This window comes from Erinaceus europaeus, chromosome 11 (genome assembly GCF_950295315.1).
Source record: "Erinaceus europaeus chromosome 11, mEriEur2.1, whole genome shotgun sequence".
NCBI lineage: Eukaryota > Metazoa > Chordata > Mammalia > Eulipotyphla > Erinaceidae > Erinaceus > Erinaceus europaeus.
In genome coordinates, this window is record NC_080172.1 from 69,038,836 (window position 1) to 69,058,264 (window position 19,429).

At 40.0% G+C, this 19,429-nt stretch overlaps 1 protein-coding gene across 2 annotated transcripts in view; it reads right to left on the reverse strand.

The window, feature by feature from the left end:
* LOC103118464 (neurogenic locus notch homolog protein 2) overlaps positions 1-19,429 on the reverse strand; it is a 167,520-nt gene that overhangs the window by 66,570 nt on the left and 81,521 nt on the right. For both annotated transcript variants that reach the window (XM_007528683.3, XM_060201975.1), the window contains exons 3-4: positions 16,343-16,602; positions 11,762-12,097 (exon numbers count right to left, since the gene is read on the reverse strand). In XM_007528683.3, coding sequence (XP_007528745.2) covers positions 11,762-12,097; positions 16,343-16,602 — 596 coding nt within the window. The remainder of the gene's footprint in view (positions 1-11,761; positions 12,098-16,342; positions 16,603-19,429) is intronic.

Sequence of the window (19,429 nt, forward strand, 5' to 3'; positions counted from 1 at the left end):
GCCTCTGTAATTCAGACAGGGTTGTTGGTTTTCTCTCTCCTTACTGCTAAATCCCTTGGCTATTAAAATAGAGTATGACCAGTTTTAGTAGAATACTGACTTAATACTTTCCTCTTCAAAGCATAGCAAAACCAAGTATTTGGCTTCTTCAGAACATCCCTAAGGTTCCATTCTCACACTCAACACAGTTACAGGGTTTTACACAAGGCACTGGAGACAGAATAGGTGACTAAAAGAGAAAAGGTGTTGGCTTTTGTGGTGGGTTTTAGCAAAATGTCTGCCCAGCACTTACAGCCTGATGAGTGGGACAGACATCAATCCTATGTTGCTTTACTCACTCCTCATGAGAAGCTTCCATGGTATTTTACAACTACGAAGCTACAATGGAATATGGAGGACTTTTTTTTTCCCCTAGAGACAATGCCATCATATGAATGAGAACAAACCCTAATGGTCAAAAATAAAAAAGAAAAAAAATCCAGAGAACAAAGGAAATCACATCATAGAAGATAAAGCTAATTGAAAACTTGAGTGAAGAGAACTATATTTCTCTAGGCCTTCAGTACTAGGATCATCCAAGTAGAAGAATGAGTAAGTAAGCTTGAGAAATACTATGAAAAATTTTTACATGCAGATTTTTAAAATTTTTATCATATTGCTCATATAAGGTTTTTCCACATGAAAGCCCACGAGTGGACTGAATCATAAAACGCTGAATTGGTTAAACATTCCTCTAATTAATATAAAAGGAAGCCAGATCTCCAGCTCCAAATAAGAGTACTAAAATAAGAACTGAGGACTGCATTCCTACTCGAGTGCTCTTAATGAAATGGCCCTCAGAAAAGTCAATGATACAGTTTTAAAATGTGGTGAGCAAAACAGGATTCCTGATCTACTACCTACCTGCCAGAAACTGTGTGGTCTGGTAGTTTTCTAGAATTGGTGATATGTAGTTCCCCCTAAGTTGATTTCTCTGGCAACTGAGAATAAACGTGGTTGATTATGACTAGGAAGGTGACATAGTGTTTGTAGCCAAAGTATAAGGAATTTGAACTGTGACCTGGAATATATATTAGCCAATACGACAGACAACCAACAGAACCCACCAACTACAGATGAACTAAGAAAGCAAAAGCAAAGCAACATTTAGGATGAGCACACTTTTAAAGATATATTGTTTGTACTATCTTTGAGGTAGTTCTTTTCTATTGGTAGGCAGGTAAAAAGGCAGATAAATGAAAGAGTTGGTTCATAGTTGAAGCACAATTCATACATCCAAACTACCAGTGTTAAGCTGTCAGCCTTGCCACGTATATGGTCCACATAAAAATTTGTACAAGAACATTTCACAGCTTTAGTCATAAGATAAAGAAGTTGACACAGCCCAAATATGGATGCACTGATAAATACAGAATGTAGTAAGCCCATATATCATGGAGTATTATTTAGTCACAAAGAGGAAAGTAGTGCTATTACCTCTTATGACATGAATGAACTTTGAAATTGTTATGCTAAGGAAGAGAAGCCAATCACAAATGACCACATTTTTATGCTTCCATTCATATGAAATGTCCAAATAGGCAAGTCTATAGAGATAGAAAATAGATTAGTAGCTCTGCCTTGTGCTGGGAGGGAGTCAGAGAAAGAGTAAGAAATGACTACTAGTAGTAAGTCCCCACACCTATGGACATCTAATCTTTGACAAAGGTGCCCAACTATTAAATGGGGAAAGCAGAGTCTCTTCAACAAATGGTGTTGACAAAAATGGGTAGAAACATGCAGAAGAATGAAACTGAACCACTATATCTCACCAAATACAAAAGTAAATTCCAAGTGGATCAAGGACTTGGATGTTAGACTAGAAACTATTGGCAGAACTCTTTTCCACATAAATTTTAAAGACATCTTCAATGAAACAAATCCAATTACAAAGAAGACTAAGGCAAGCATAAACCTATGGGACTACATCAAATTAAAAAGCTTCTGCACAGCAAAAACTACTACCCAAACTAAGAGACCCCTCACAATATGGGAGATCTTTACATGCCATAGATCAGACAAGAGGCTAATAACCAGAATATATAAAAAGCTTGCCAAACTCAACAACAAGAAAAAAAAATCCAAAAATGGGGGGAGGACATGGACAGAGTATTCCCCACAGAAGAGATCCAAAAGGCTGAGAAACACATGAAAAAAATGCTCCAAGTCTCTGATTGTCAAAGAAATGCAAATAAAGACAACAATGAAATACCACTTCACTCCTGTGAGAATGTCATGCATCAGAAAATGTAACAGCAGCAAATGCTGGAGAGGTGGTGGGGTCAAAGGAACCCTCCTACACTGCTGGTGGGAATGTCAATTGGTCCAACCTCTGTGGAGAACAGTTTGGAGAACTCTCAGAAGGCTAGAAATGGACCTACCCTATGACCCTGCAATTCCTCTCCTGGGCATAATATCCTAAGGAACCCAACACACCCATCCAAAAAGATCTGTGTACACCTATGTTCTTGGCAGCACAATTTGTAATAGCCAAAACCTGGAAGCAACCCAGGTGTCCAACAACAGATGAGTAGCTGAGCAAGTTGTGGTCTATATACACAATGGAATACTACACAGCTGTAAAAAATGGTGACTGCTTTCAGCCGATCTTGGATGGAGCTTGAAGAAGTCATGTTAAGTGAAATAAGTCAGAAAGAGAAGGATGAATATGGGATGACCTCACTCTCAGGCAGAAGTTGAAAAACAAGATCAGAAGAGAAAACACAAGTAGAGCCTGAAATGGAATTGGCGTATTGCACCAAAGTAAAAGACTCTGGGGGGGGGGGGGGGGCGGGGAGAATACAGGTCCAAGAAGGATGACAGAGGACCTAGTGGGGGTTGTATTGTTATATGGAAAATTGGGGAATGTTATGCATGTACAAACTATTATATTTACTGTCGAATGCAAAACATTAATTCCCCAATAAAGAAATTTAAAAAAATGACTACTAGTGAGTAAAAGGTTCCTTCTGATGTGATAAAAATGTGCTGGTTATGCAAATCTTGGGAATATGGCAGATCCTTAGGTAATGCCATTTTCTATCCTTAGTCTGTCTCGGTTATTCTCATCTGAGTGAGCACACCTTGCAGCGAAAGGGCTTTCTGCCTTTCCCTGGGTGCTGGCCTAGGTTCGGCCAACCACAACCCAAAATTGAAATAAGCAGGTTGGAAGCTAAATAAGTGCAAATCACTGTTTAATATTAGAAGCATTGGGGAGGGGGGTCATCTTTATTTAGAAGCTTCTGTGACCAGTAGTATGCCACAGGAACTTAGTTTTTGATTTTATCAATTAGCCCATGGTAAAACTGGTTTTGTTATATAGAGTTCTACTTAGAACAACAGTTTCCAAGAACTGATGAATAACACTAAAGAAGGACTTTCTGTATATTCAAAAAAAATTCAGCTCTATGCTTTAAAAGTGAAAAAATATGTGCCATGCAAATCATACATCAATAAGGTTGTTATATTGGAGGAAGTCTTAAAACAGTGCCTGATGCAAAATAGCAGTTAATGCTTTTATTATCAATGAGATCAAAGCAACCCTTTGAGATTACATAAACTTACCTTTTCATGTTGCAGCTGAGGAATTTGAAGTCCACATAGCTGGCTTGCCCAAGTTTACATTGATAATAGGTAGGTAGGTCTCAGTGTTGAACTAGACTCTCTACCCAGTTTGTTAGCAGTGAACTGTGGGACCCCAGAGCCCTCATTCAATAATTCGGAAAGCCAACCTTACAATAAAAGTTCCTATGTCTGGGAAAACTCCAGCCAAATTAGTTCTCCAAAGTTAAGACAGAATTGATGTTTATAAAAAAAAAAAAAAAAAGATATGCAAAACTCTTTTTGAAAATAGCATATTTTGTTTTTTTTTTTTTAAAAAAGTCGCCCGGGAGTCGGGTGGTAGTGCAGTGGGTTAAGCACAGGTGCGAAGTGCAAGGACCAGCGTAAGGATCCTGGTTCGACTCCCTGGCTCCCCACCTGCAGGAGAGTCACTTCACAAGCGGTGAAGCAGGTCTGCAGGTGTTTATCTTTCTCTCCCCCTCTCTGTCTTCCCTTCCTCTCTCTGCAGGTGTTTATCTTTCTCTCCCCCTCTCTGTCTTCCCTTCCTCTCTCCATTTCTCTCTGTCCTATCCAGCAACAACGACATCAGTAACTACAACAATAAAATAAAAAGGGCAACAAAAGGGAATAAATATTTTTTAAAAATAGTCTGCTCAAAAGTGAGGGTTGAGGTTCAGCAAAGTTGAGAAAGGCATAAGGCTGACATGAACAAGTTACAGTGCAATCATCACACACACACACACACACACACACACACTCACACACACACACACACATATATATATATATGTATTAAATCAGGCAAAAAACTTGCTTTTATCATATCTACTAGTTTTCAAACTTCTTTGATACAGAAAGAATTCTATAGAAATCACAATCAAATAAGTGGTGAGCTGATTGTTTAAGATATAGTTTAAGGTTTTAAGGGAAAGGAAAACATACTAGACTCCAGACCTGTGGGTGGGATGGGTGTAACAGATTCACAAAGAAGCTCACATGACTGCACTCAAAGGAGTTTCCAGTTTAAAGCTAATCCATGTCCTTAAAAGGCGAAAAGGAAAGGAATTAAACTTAGAAGGAAAATTTTAAGACTGTGCTGCTACAAAACTGTGGGCCATGCAATTGATAAGTAATCAAAATGAGGCTTCAGAAAAGAGTCCTTTGGGCTTGTTATCCTACAGGAAAAAAAAATCTTTAGTGCATACGGCTAAGGGAGTGAGGAAAGAAACAGGGATATATGGGGGAGACAGAAGAATGGTTATGCAAAAAGACTTTCATGCCTGAGGCTCAGAGGTCCCAGGTTCAATCCCCAGCAGCCAGAGCTGTATCTTACTGTATCTTTCTCTCGGTATCTCTCATTTAAAAAATAAATAAAAGTGGTCTGGGAGATGGTGCAGTGGATAAAGCATTAGCCTCTCAAGCAGGAGGTCCTGAGTTCAATTCCTGGAAGCATATGTACCAGAGTGATATCTGGTTTTCTCTCTCTCCTTCTATTCCTCTTATTAATAAATAAATGGAGTATTTAAAAAAATAAAATATTTTTTAAAAAGAATAGAGAGAGAGAGAAATAGGGATACTTGGAACTACACAAAGGCCAAAAAAAAAAAAGAGTTAAAAGGCTTTCCCCACCTGTGGGATAAAGCCTGACACAAAAGCAATCTTATCTCACCTCTGCCCAGCTGATTTTTTTGGCATATACTAGCCATCGTCTGCATGGCCCAGGTGAGTTCACTGATGCCCATGAATGGTCTATGTAACTTCCCAATCCACCACTCATATAAGGCTGCTCTTACCTGTCTCTCTCAGTACCCACCTAGTGAGCTCCACTTTCCCTTCTAACTTTCTCAAAAATAAGTCACAGGAATCAGTGTTGTAGTGTTTTTCCCTCTCTCCTTCCATCCCTACTCATCTGACTCTTCTTCTTCTTCTTTCTGGTTGTTTGTTTGTTTTTAAGATAAGAGACAGAGAGGCACAGAGGATGAGAGAATGAAAGAGACCATAGCACCCAAACTAACCACTTTGGTAGGGGCCTGGTTCAAAGCTGAGTCACATGTACAGCAAAGCAACACACTCAGTTGAGCTATTTCACTGGGCCCCTACCCCTCATTTCTAAAAAAATTGGCCTGAGGGAGTCGGGCTGTAGCGCAGCGGGTTAAGCGCAGGTGGCGCAAAGCACAAGGACCGGCATAAGGATCCCGGTTCGAACCCCGGCTCCCCACCTGCAGGGGAGTCGCTTCACAGGCGGTGAAGCAGGTCTGCAGGTGTCTATCTTTCTCTCCTCCTCTCTGTCTTCCCCTCCTCTCTCCGTTTCTCTCTGTCCTATCCAACAACGACAACAACAATAATAACTACAACAATAAAACAACAAGGGCAACAAAAGGGAATAAATAAATATTTAAAAAAAAATTGGCCTGAAGCAGGAGAGGCGCAGTGATGACGATTTTTTAAGTCATAGAAGAGAAGATTTAAAAGAAAACCAGTACATTATAAACATTATAGAGTATAGAAGTTCTTCTGTCACATTCATTTCCCAAATATTCATTAAGTCTCAAATTTGTGTTAGGGACAATGTTGCGCAGTTGGGGTTGAGAGAATTTAAAATGAGTGTCTACTGGGACCAATGAACAAATAACTTGGTACGTGTTACACTAGAGGTATACAGGTGCTCAAAATACCTAGAGTTTGAATCCCCATGAAGGGAGAGGGGACAAAGACTAAGTTACATAGGGGGCCAGGCAGTGGCACCCCTGCTTAAGTGCACATAATGCTAAGCGCAAAGACCCACACAAAGATCTGGGTTCAAGCTCCTGCTTCCCATCTGCAGGGGGGAAGCTTCATGAGTGGCAATGCAGGTCTGCAGGCATCTTTTTCTCTCTCTCTCGACCTCCCCCTCCTCTCTCAGTTTCTCTCTGTCCTATCCAAAAAATTAAAAATTAAAAAAAAAATGGCCACCAGGAACAGTGGATTCATAGTTTTGGCACTGAACCCCAGCAATAACCCTGGAGGAAAAAAAAACTTGCATACAAAGAGAAGGGGTAACTAACTGGAGGGAAAAAGGTGATAGAATGTTGAGGACATGGCATGGGTAAAACTACCAACTACAGGAGGACTGACTACTTCCAGGAACATCAAGCAAAATTGGACTTAGGGTTCAAGTTAAAGAAGTAAAAAGGGAGCACCTGGAAATGCAATCATTTCTGCATTTGCTCTATACCCTACCAAATTATGACTAGTGTAGTTTCCATGGGAACATCACTTGTCTGTGTGTATAAGTTCAAGAGGGAGGAATTTCTATTAGTTTTTAAGTCTAGAAATAACCGAGTAGACACAAAGGCCACAAAATGTGCTTCTTTCAAAGGTTAACTTATTGAGGCAGGGGAGGGAATCAGAGAAACTCTCTGGTATTTGCAACAACTAAGATCAAACTCAGGACTATACATGCCTAGCTTTCATTTTGGTTTCTTTTCTCTGTTTTGTTTACCATACCAGAACACTATGCTCTGCAATGGTTTGTGGTTGTGCAGGGTATTGAACCTGGGTTTTTTTTAGACTCTCAGGCACTAAAAAAAAAAAAAAAAGTCTGCATAATTATGCTATCTTCCCCATAAGGATACTATATATAATCAGCCTGTGAAGTTTAGAGAAAGTTGACAAAAGGCAACCACTGTTTAGAAGGGACAGATGATGGCGGTCAGGCAGTAGCACAGCGGGTTAAGCGCACAAGGTGCAAAGTGCAAGGACCAGAGCAAGGATGGGAGCCCTTGGCTCCCCACCTGCAGGGGAGTCAGTTCACAAGAGGTGAAGCAGGTCTGCAGGTGTCTTATCTTTCTCTCCCCCTCTATCTTCCCCTCCTCTCTTCGTTTCTCTCTGTACTATCCAACAATGACAACATCAGTAACAACAGTAATAACTATAACAATAAAACAAGGGCAACAAAAAGGAAAATAAATAAATTTTTTTTTTAAAAGAAGGGACAGATGAAACAGCTTTTTATGAAATTTGAAAAAAAATCATCAAGGGATAAGGGGTGTGGGAGAAAAAGGGAAAAAAAGGCAGGTATCTTCTAGGATGGACTATCAAATCCAAATGTGAACTTACAAGGTAACAACCAGAAGACTTAAATAGCCCACTGATTTGATTTCTTATGCTATTTTACTCAAATATTCAAGAAAATTTCAAATCATTCACCAAATTTCAATACCTGTGCTTTTTCAAAATATTTATCAAACTATAAACACAAAGTCAGTCTTACTTATTGTCTACCAACTAGTTGGTCCTAACCCCCAAAATGCTGGAAATCAATGATTCAACAATTTCTTTTCTATTTATGCTGAAATGATACTGGTTGGTTTTCTCTTCCAGAGTGTTTGCTGAAGATTTTACTCAATGGCAGTTAGTAAGAGACCTAAATTATTAAAAGTTGTTGGGTGGTCAAAAGAGAAGATGAAATACAGTTCCTTGGTTTGACTCTAAAAAATTCCCTCTTGAAGATATTCTTTTTCCTTCTTTCTTCCCTCTGTGTTACACAGGATGAGTCATTTCTACAGTTTTAATTCCCTCTCCACAGCATTTACAATAATACTAAAATTAACTCACAGTAACTATAAAGTCCTTTGGGAGAAAAGAACTATAACATAACCAACTGAATATAATTACTAGCTTGTGTGAAGTTCCCTGACTTTCAGAATTTGAAAAAGACTAGAATTCTTTTTCAGTTAGTATCAACATATGTAAGTACAAAGAAGTCATCTTGGGCTGTCTAAGGCCCTCTGGTGGAACAGGATGATGGCTTGGTGGAAGAGGAGACATAATAACAACACCGATCTTGAGGAAATATGGAAAATGTACTCTTGTAACAACAACAGTCCCTCAATAAAAGATTCTGGAATAGGGGGTGGGGGGCACAAGTACAAAGAAGCCAAACTAAGTATATGACATGGGGTGGAGGCAATAGCAGTTATATTCTCAATATTATAGTAAGCTCAGTTAGTAAATATTGTGTACCTATTATGGTGTACCTTTCATTGTTTCTTAGGTGCTTGGAATATAACTAAACAAAAACAAAGACAATAGCTTTCATTCTAGAAGGGAGTAGGGAGCAGAATGTGAATAAAGCAGACAATAAACAATAGACATAATGAAGTAAATTACATAGTGCAAATTATATAGTAGGGAGATGATACGTGTTACTGAAAAAGCAGGCCAGGGTCAGTAATTAAAGGGGGTAAAGAGGGGGAAGAGGAGTTACAATTTGAAAGAGGATGATTGAGGAAGGCCTCAATTAAAAGAGCAAAGACATAATGCAGTGAGGAGCAGCCATTTGAATACCTTAAAAAACAGCACAGAATACCTTAAAAAACTACACTGTCTCATGTTGACTTCGTTTCCCCATTTTCAGAACTCAAATAGCAATTCTCTTCAAATAAGGGTATGACTGCCATTGACAGTGATTATCATTTTAAGTGACATCTTAGTCTCCTCTATAGTGTGGAGGGTCATGGAAGGGGAGAGGGAAAGAGAATGAGATTGCTTTATAAAAAGAACTGACTAGAAGGAAATCTTGGGCGAGGAAGATAGTGTAGCCTTATAGTGGAGGACTTGCAAGCCTGGGGTCATGAAAGTTTAACCCCTGGCTCCAGAGCTATTTTCCAGAGCTGAGTCTTACTCTACCTTGCTTTCTCTTACTCTCTTTCAAAGAAATGAAGTAGTTAAAAAAAGAAAAAAAGAATACTTTCCAAAGTCCATGTGGGACATGAAGACAATGAACACAACATCTTGCAAGTCCTGTAAACATGTATTTGTTCATACTGTTTTGAATTCTTTCTGGATCTTTGTCCCATATACTGTCCAAGCTGCTATCATCTGTTTTAGATCATGGGATACCTCCTCCCACCCCATCCCACTTGGTGTGCTTAATTATTTTTCAACAGTCTATGTATAGGTTGATATGTAGCAAACACAATCTGATCATGATTTTTTTTGTAACATGAACATTAAAAGAAAAAACAAACCAACAACAACAACAAAAAACAGTACTCTTATGTCACAGTGAGTTACACACACTGGGTTCCAGATCTAAGTCTAACCACAGGCTACAACTTTGAGTAAGTCACTTCATAGCTTCTGATCTGAGTGACTTCACCTGGGAAAACTCAGGAAAAAATAAATAAATAAATACCTGTCCCCAAGATTTTTGTGTAACCAATAGAATGATTGCAAGACTATCTGGCACAGTGCCAAGCTCATAAAAGGCAATAAAAAAATGTTAGCTTTTTCTTTGCCAAATATTCTCCCTTTCTGCACCCCCCTTCCTCCAATCAAGAACTTCAGTACACACACTTCATCAGTGAGTAAATAAATGTCTTGCTTTAAACTGCACACGGAGAGGAAAAGACAGCCAAGATCTCCTCACTCCAGCCCACCAGTCCTGGCAGCCTCTCAGCTCTGTGGAATCCCTGGTTATTTCCTTTCTCAAGGAGGAGATACTATTCTTGTTTGACAGATTCTTTCCTGGACACACTCTCAGAATTCCCTAAGGTTCTTATCGCAGCTAGAGGATAACAATGCAGAAACTGTGGGAGTGAATGACCACTCTCTCTCAGCTAAAGACTTCCTTTATTGCACTCACTGGCTTCCTGTCAGTATCTGACTGCCAAATCAACCTCTTGCTATGGCAATTATTGAAAGTAATTTTCTTGATGCTGAAAAACTCATTTCGCCCTTAACAATAAATTATATGAGGCGCAATTATTGGCCACTTACATTATTAGACCATTAGAATGTTGGCAAAATGCAATGAAAATTGTTTATACTTCTCCTTCCTTTGTTAACCCTTAAGATGCAAACAAATACAGAAAGGAGGAAGATGTCTTTTAGTTATCCCTTCTGCAAGATAACATAACAGGTCTTTGCTAATAAAAAGATGTACTGAATATCAAGAATGGTAGCACTGTTTATTACCCAGTGAAAAAGAAACTGAAAGCCATGTATTAAGTAGCCAACTCTTGTGGTTCAGAGTTATGTGACAAAGTTTTCTATCATATGGCGCCGTCTTGTGTCACTGTATCCCAATCACACAGCATGGTGCCTATAACAAAGCAGCTGCCTGCACAGTTTTACTGAATAATATAAGATCATTTAATACATATGACCTTAAATTTCCAAAAGAAAAAAACAGTGTTGTTTTATGTGAACCATATTCACAACAGTGGACGCTTAACACACCCACTCTGCAAGAATAGTTAGAACACGTTTTTTGAAACATTTCTGCTTAGTTTGCATATTATTACCCCTCAGAGTTTTTCCTCCTTTTGTTGTTGCACTAAGAATATTTGTATAAAAACAGAATCTCTGTTGCTTAGTAATCCATCCGCTCCAGCTGTTTGTGTTCTGTTCCCAATCAAAATTCTCAGTTTTCAATCTCCTCATCATTTTTTAAGAGGTTTAGGGCACTGGGCAGGCTTATTTCTTTTTCCATCTCTATAGAACATGCCTAAGGGCTCATACATTGCTTTTCACTTTGAACCTATCTTGCTGTTATATATAGTTGTGCTGGAATTAGCCAAATCAATAGGGATTGGTTAACAGAATACCACTGCCCACCCCAATCCCTAAACTCTCTCCCTTCAGTTCAGGACAGGATTACCTCAATGTCTGAGAGGTTACACAGAAGGTTTGGAAGGTCACAAGCTCAGTATAAACATAACAGATGGGTGCAGCTAGGATGACAGGAAAATGTCATTATCATTATTGTTGATATTATTGTCAACTCAGCTTAAAGCACTTTTTTAGTTACACTTACACACCTTTCAATGTCTGATTCTCATTGTGTTCCTTCTCATTCCTACAGGCCTGTCTATCCTTTTCCCAGAGCTCTGCTTCTCTTATTTCTCAGTGTTTCTTCAAAAAGGACAACAAATAATTTGAGTCACTCATCATCATAAACCCTGACATGTTAAATTACCGCTTGCTTGGTTTATGGACCACACTGGGCCCATATACCTCCTTCCTCACCAATCTCCCACCCCAAACATGACTCTCACTTCCCCTTTTCCTTGCTGGGAAAAATACTACCTACATAAGTAGCTGAGCCACACCCACCGCCTTCTGTAGGTGTAGGAAAGGCAGTTCCCAAACTCAGCGCAGTAGGGTGACTCCTTACCTGGAAGGCAGTTGCACTCAAAAGTGAAGTCACTGGTTTGCCGGCAGGTGCCCCCATTGACACAGGGGGAGGGTGAACAGGGCACATAGAGGCTGTCACAGTGTTGGCCTGTGAAGCCCTGGGGGCACTGGCACTGGTAGGAACCTGGCAAGTTGAGGCAGTTGCCACCATGCTGACACTGTCCTGGAACTTCACACTCATTGATGTCCGTGTCGCACTTTTGCCCTGTGAAGCCAGGTGGGCACTTGCAAGAGAACTGATTGGCCACAGTGAAACAGGTGCTTCCATTGGCACAGGGATGAGAAAGACAGGCATCGGTCCATTGGCACAGCTTCCCTAAGGAAGTACAACAGAACTCAGTACTGTCCATAGAAATGAGAGTCTGCCCCATCCTCCAAACCCCACCATCTTCCAACCAGAATACAAAATGGGGAGCTCATGCATAGAGAAATCTCTAGACTCTTTCATTTTACAGAAAGCTCCAATCAGTGCCCACCACCATCAACCAGTCATCTGATACAGGAGCCCTCCAAAGTCCTCAGTGTTGACAAAAACTCACCACTACATATGGAGAAGATGGTAGACTAGTCATATGGAGCTCTATCCTGCAGGATTCTGTCGGTCCCTTCAGCAAAGAAGGGTCAGCTCCATCTACTGTCTTGTCTTTATTTTATTTACCTTTTATCAGAGCACTGTTGTGCTCTGGTTTATGGTGTTGTGGTGGGCACTGAACCTAGGGGCTCAGAGTCTTAGGCAGGAAAGTCTAGCACAAACATTATGCTATCTCCTCAGCCTTTAGCTAAGCTCTATGAAAGTCCTTTTTGTGTTTTCCTAGTGAACTTCCCTTTATCTCTACTTGCAAGTAACACTTGACAACTTTATTTGCGAGTCCTCACACCTAAAGTCACCCTGAATGTCTCCCTGGGCTCCTCAAATCTCTCACATCCATGTATGCACACACATCCCAACACTGTTGCTTCCTTCTACAGTGTCACCTGACACACTGATAGGAGCTGGCTCCCCATACTAGACTCTCAAATCATGTCTACTGAGTCAATACAAAGTACTGATATTCCCCATAGTATATCGTTACTAAACAGACCTCTCTGAGGATAGAAACAAGTCAGTTCCATCTCTGTTTCCTTTAAACACAACACATTCTGGGAAATGTTTTAACAACTGTGATCTTGTCATAGCTACTGCTTGATGTATTTGATGATTCTCTGGTTCCATATAGAGTAAAAAAAAAAAAAAATAGAAACTGACATTAGGAAAAAGATCTAGAGGGGGCCAAGCAGAGGTGCACCTAGTAAAGTGCACATGTTACCATGGTCAAGCCCCCATTCCCCACCTGCAGGGGAAACACTTTGTGAGCAGTGAAACAGGTCTGCAGGCATCGACCTTTCTCATTCCTCCTCTATTTCCCTCTCCCCTCTCAATTTCTCTCTGTCCTATCAAATAAAATAGAAAGGGAGAAATAAAAAAAGAAAGAGAAAGAAAGGAAGGAAGGAAGGAAGGAAGGAAGGAAGGAAGGAAGGGGAAAAAGACTGTGAGCTGTGGATCTGTAGCACCAGCACCAGCTTCAACTAACCCTAGTGGGAAACAAATAAATAAATAAATATGAAAATCTAGAAAGGTATCTCCCATGGATGTGCTAGCAAAAGCAGGAAGACTCTGACATGTTGAATGCTAAGGCAAGACTCCAAGGAAGCAAAGAAAATTCTCTAATGTAGGAAAGGGAGAGAAAAAATATCACTTCTTTTTTCTTTTGCCAGCAGAATTATCACTGGGATTCCACACCTTCATGATTCCTCTGCCCATCACAAGTGTGTGTGTGTGTGTGTGTGTGTGTGTGTAGAGAGGGAGGGAGAGACAGAGAAGGAGAAAGGCAGAGAAGGAAAAAGGCAGAGAGGAGAGATAGCATAGCACTGCTCTACCACTTATGAAGCGTCCCCCCTACGGTTGCTACCCAAAGGTGATGGGAGGTTCAAACTAGGCCATCACATATGGCAAAGTGTGGGCTCTATCAGGTGAGCCATTCCTTGCCCTCCTTATGCGATATTTTCTTTACTAGCCAAAACTTGTTTCTCTAGTTAGAGAAATGAGAATACCCTGAATTTATTAATATCCCAAGTAGTTGTTTAAGTGAATATCCATATCTCTGACACCCTAATAAATATAAGACGATAGCCATGATAGTTTATTTAGAAGAAAGAGCACACAGAATTGCTGTCTATTTAGAAATGTGAAATCAAAGAGGAAAGGTAAAAAATGGAGGGACACAGATAGTACATATGTCTCAAGGAGTTAAGGAGAGAAAAAAATCAAAGAATTATGATTTTTAATCCTATCTTTTCTTCATTGCACTGGAGGATATTTACCTGCAATGGAGAAGATATTAAAATGCTTCCTTCTAGCATCTGTGCTCACCAGCATCTGCTTACTTCTGAGACAAGAAGGTCCAAGAACCTAGTTCACTGTGTGTCACCTACAGAATTGCTACCTCTGTTTCTTCATTTATTAGTACCTATAAGCTAATGAAGTCTGACCAGGGTCATCACCAGGTGAAAGAGGTGTACTTGACCTGTACTAATTCCTTAAGTGACAGGAAAAAAATGGCAGGTGTATAAAGATTATTAGGATTTTATGGAACAACAAAAAGATATCTTTCTAGTAGAAAGGAAGTTTTATTTGAGGATAATTTCAGAACAACTTTTTTAGAAAAATTTTTATGTATAAAGTGAAAATATTGACAAGACTATTTTCCCAGAACAACTTTTTTTATAAATGTTTATTTATTTATTCCCTTTTGTTACCCTTGTTGTAGTTATTATTGTTGTTGATGTCATCCTTGTTGGATAGGATAGAGAGAAATGGAGAGAGGAGGGGAAGACAGAGAGGGGGAGAGAAAGACAGACACCTGCAGACCTGCTTCACCGCCTGTGTAGCGACTCCCCTGCAGGTGGGGATCCGGGGGCTCGAACCGGGTTCCTTCCGCCGGTCCTTGCGCTTTGCGCCACCTGTGCTTAACCCGCTGTGCTACCGCCCAACTCCCCCAGAACAACTTTTTACTAAGAAGGAATGACTGACATTTTCCAGTAGTCATGTTTAGATTTTTTTTTTTTAAGTGGGAATGTCCTTCTCTTAAGCAACTCAACATTGAAAACCTGGAAAATATTGTTATCTTAACCACCCAATTGCTTCACTGACTAACAGCATCCATGTGGTCGTGGTAGAACTAAGTTATCCTATCACTGCCCCTACCACGACCTTTAAATAAAAATCAGAAGAGCAACTATTTAAGCTAACTGACGCAGTGTAGTTTTCTGAATATGCCTCGATCTCCCCCCACCTTCTTATATGCTTATGAAATTTACAGAATGGGGAGGGGAGGAAAATGATGAATGACTCCTTTCCTCATCTAAGTCATTCTGAATAAAGCTCAGCTCCACTTTTGGAGCGTTCGCTACTCATATGAAGACACATTAAAAATTAATTACAATAAAATGTAGCACATAAAATAGGAAAACATAGAGACTAGCTGCCTAAAAAATTATAAAAGTCACCAGAGTTTTCAGTAACACTGGGCAGAAAAGGGCATTTTAGGCAAAGGGGTGTGCAAAAGCGTGAAATCAGTAAGAAGTGTGACATTTTCAGGAAGTGACAAGAATGCTGCTGTGACTAGAGCTAGATGCTTGTGGGGAAGTGGGATTACAAAAAGGTATAAAGCCCTAGATTTGAAAGATAATAGAACTTACATCAATAGTGACAGGTTACTTCATGAATATATGAAAAGCCACTAGAAATTATAAGGAGATGAGTTTGCGAAAATGATTTGCATTTAAAATGATAAAGATATGGCATTGTGAAGGTGATAAAGATAAACAAGGAGAAAGGAAACCTCTTAGGAAACAACTGCAGGAATCCACAAGAGAGAGAGATGGTGAAAATCTCAACTGCTAGACATGAGAGAAAGTGGGAGAGTTTAGAAATTTGGAGTTTGGAATATAGGAAAGAGTTTCCAGTACTGAGTAAATACACATTGATGCCACCTATCTATATGCTGATGTGCTGAATCAGGGGGTGGTCCGAAAATTTCCAAGGATATTCCAAAGAATAGTTAGAAACACAAGCCTGAATATCAGGGTGGGGACAGAGATAAATAGATAGTTATGAGAATTACTTAGAACTGATGAAGATAATGACAACAGAATCAACTCAGAAGAATGAGATCCTCTGGGGAAGATGGTAATATTGCTCGAAGGTGGACTTAAAATTGAGTTCCAAGGAACATGAAATTCAGTGCATGAAGACCATTCAGAAGCAAAAATGAACAACCAGGAGTTAGAAAACCAGAAAAAACAGCGCCCTGAATGTTTGCCCCTTTTAATCTCCCGTTCCCCTGCCCCAAGATTCTTAAAAACAAAATTAAGGACAATTGTCTGAAATATTTCTTACCAGGAAGTTAGAAGTGCGACAGAGCTGGGAGATCCTTAAGAGTTGGACACCCAAAGTTAAAAGATGTTAAATAGAGGGACCTGCTTAGAGTAGAGAGGAATGGGCCTGAGCTCCATTTGTTACCTGTAAAGCCAACTTGGCAGGTGCACTCGTAGGTGTCCCGGCTAAGCATGTGGCAGGTGCCTCCATTCAGGCAAGGGGGAGACACAAAGCAGGGGTGAGAGGTGGAGTACTGGCAGTCCTCGCCTGTGAACCCAGGGGCACAACGGCATGTGGCTTTCCCTAACATGGCCTGGGACACACATGTCCCACCATTCTGGCAGCGGTTCTTCTCACATGGGTCGCGATGTTGACAGTATTCTCCCAAGAAGCCCTCTGGACATCTGTGTGAAAAAAAAGAGAAGCAAATGAAAACACTTGACCTTTGTAAGTCACTTGACTTTGTGTAAACTTACTATGAATTCCATTCAAGAAAACACTGGATTGTGATGTAGGAGACCTGGGGATACAACCTCCAAAACTGCCACTTGGTTCTAGAAGATATGCTTAGAGAATTTACCCACATTATACCGTGTCCTTTTGAGTCTCATCAGAGAGCAGAACACCAGACACCAAGAATGGTCTGACATGACCCTCAGAATGACCTTTATTTGAAGGCAAAACACAATCACAACTTTCTTTTGTAGGTGCCGGCTTGTGTGATATAACAATATCATGGGGGAGGACTGTTAATATTTGTTAAATTCATCAACTTATTCATTTTGGTAAAGTCATGCACATGATAACACGTGGACCCCTTAACCACTCTAATTTAAAATATACAAAATGTCTAGTGATTTCTCTCAATTCAGCACTGAGAAATAAAGTTCTTTCTTACGCTTCTAATGAGACATCAATTAGTTTATATTGAACTTTCTGGAGTATATTCAGGTGGTTGGGATTGTACTTGAGAAAGAAAAGGGAGGTAAAGGGAAGCAGAGGGATTGGAAGTTTCCATTTTTGTAGGACACTATTTCAATAGGACATCTAAGAAGCTTTTAAAGGAATATGAAGACTCTAGTTCCAACTATAAATTTTGTCACATGGCTGTTGCCTTGGATATTTGGTCTAAACAATTTCTTCATGTTACTTTTTGAACAACAGAAAACTACATCTCTAAGGCTGTTCCACCATGACCTCAATACGTAAAGCAAATTTTAAATCTTCCCCCCTATCAAGACCCCAATGCCCACCCAACTGAAGGGATGAAGCTTCATGAGCAGTGAAGCAGTGTTGCAGGTTTCTCTCTTTCTCACTCCCTATCTCCCCTTTCCTCTTAATTTATCTCTGTCTTGTCAAATTAAAAGGAGGAGGACGAGGGAGAGGATGAGGGGGAGGGGAGGAGGAGGAGGAGGAAAGGATAAAAAGAAGAGGGAAGGGAGTCAGGTGGTAGCGCAGCGGGTTAAGTGCACATGGCACAAAGTGCAAGGACCAGCATAAGGATCTTGGTTTGAGCCTCTGGCTCCCCACCTGCAGGGGAGTTGCTTCACAAGCTGTGAAGCAGGTCTGCAGGTGTCTTTCTCTCCCCCTCTCTATTTCTCTCTGTCCTATCCAACAACGACGACATCAATAACTAACAATAACAACTACAACAATAAAATAACAAGGGCAACAAAAGGGAATAAATAAATATTTTTTTTAAAGTTTGAAAAAAAAAAGAAGAGGGGAGGGCTATCGTGAATGCTGAGTTTGTTGTGCATGCACCAAGCCCCATTGCTGACCCAGACAAACAAAATAAAATAAAAACCTGCTCCTACTATGTTTTCACAGGCCCAGTCATTGTGTCCTGATTTCCAAGTCCCTAGACTTGAAGCGCTGGAATTCTGCTTTCTATATTTCTATTTTTGTTAGTCATATTCAAGACATTTCAGTAGTTACTACTGAACTACTGTAGTGGCCACAGTTCAGATATTAGGGGCCAGATATTAAGGAACTAAGGCAGAATATGCCCAGAATAAACATTCAGTAGCTGAAATGGCCAGAGGAGGACAAAGAGTTGGTTGGTAGCTACAGTGGTAATGATGTAACTGGCCACAGCCTCCTCAGTCATTTCCAGGCTGTGCATGCTAACCAGAGCAGAGCTGGGGCAGCTAAAGCTCCGAGAATCATCATAAGCAGGTAAGCCTATAGCTCAAGAGGCACTGAGGAAAGGGCATAGCACTAGAACCAAAGACTGACTGATGTTTCCAATGAGGAGTCTGCACTTCACATGGCCAGAAGGAGTCCTGATACTATGAACCTTGGACAAGTTACCAGACCTCACTAATAGTTCTCTCAAGTTTCAAATGATTCATCAGAACACCTCTATCATGGGTTGTTTTCATAAGTGAACAAAATCCAGAATATAAAAACAGTCCTTACAAGTATTAAAACTGCTGCAAGTGCCATCTTCTTCTCTTTACCCTTATAGAGGAAAGCAGACTTTGTTCAAATCACAACTTGACTTATTAATGGGACAGGTTATTGTCTGCTTCTCTTCTTTTTCAGATGGAGAAACAAAAACTGCCAGTGTGGCATAGCTAAAATTAACCCTGAGCTAGATTACTGAAATGCACTGACAATTGATTCAAGAAATTTGTTACAGATGATCTTCAGAACTGCAACACAATTCTCATTCACAGTGTTGGTCCTCTGGGCATTAGGCTGGCTGATGGCTCCCCATTCTCCCAAGTGGGAATTATTTGCCTTGGAAATCACAGCTAACTTTTAAACTTGGGTGGGCTTTGCCTGGACTATTCCATCAACACTACTTCCTAACACTATTATGTGACATCTGCTAAGAGAATGCAAACCCATTCAAATATTTGTATCACAAACACACAATGAAAAAAAAAAAAACATATGCTTCCCAGGAAAACAAAAAATAAAACAATAGGAGAGACTCTGGAGTCAGACATATTCCTGAATTATGTGTTCCTAGGGTTTAATCTCCCCTACCAAGTACAGAAAATGAAGTTTTGACTAAAATATATGGAAGAAGCAAGTTAATAGTAGGAACTGGCAGACTATAGCTTATGAGTCTACTCTGGCCCATTAGGTCAGGGTTTTTCTATAACCCATGACTAAGAATGGTTTTTTACATATTTAAATGATTAGTGGAAAATGCCAGGAGAAAAGTATTTTTGTAATATGGAAAAAATGTGTGCAATTCAAATTTGTGTAAGTCCTATT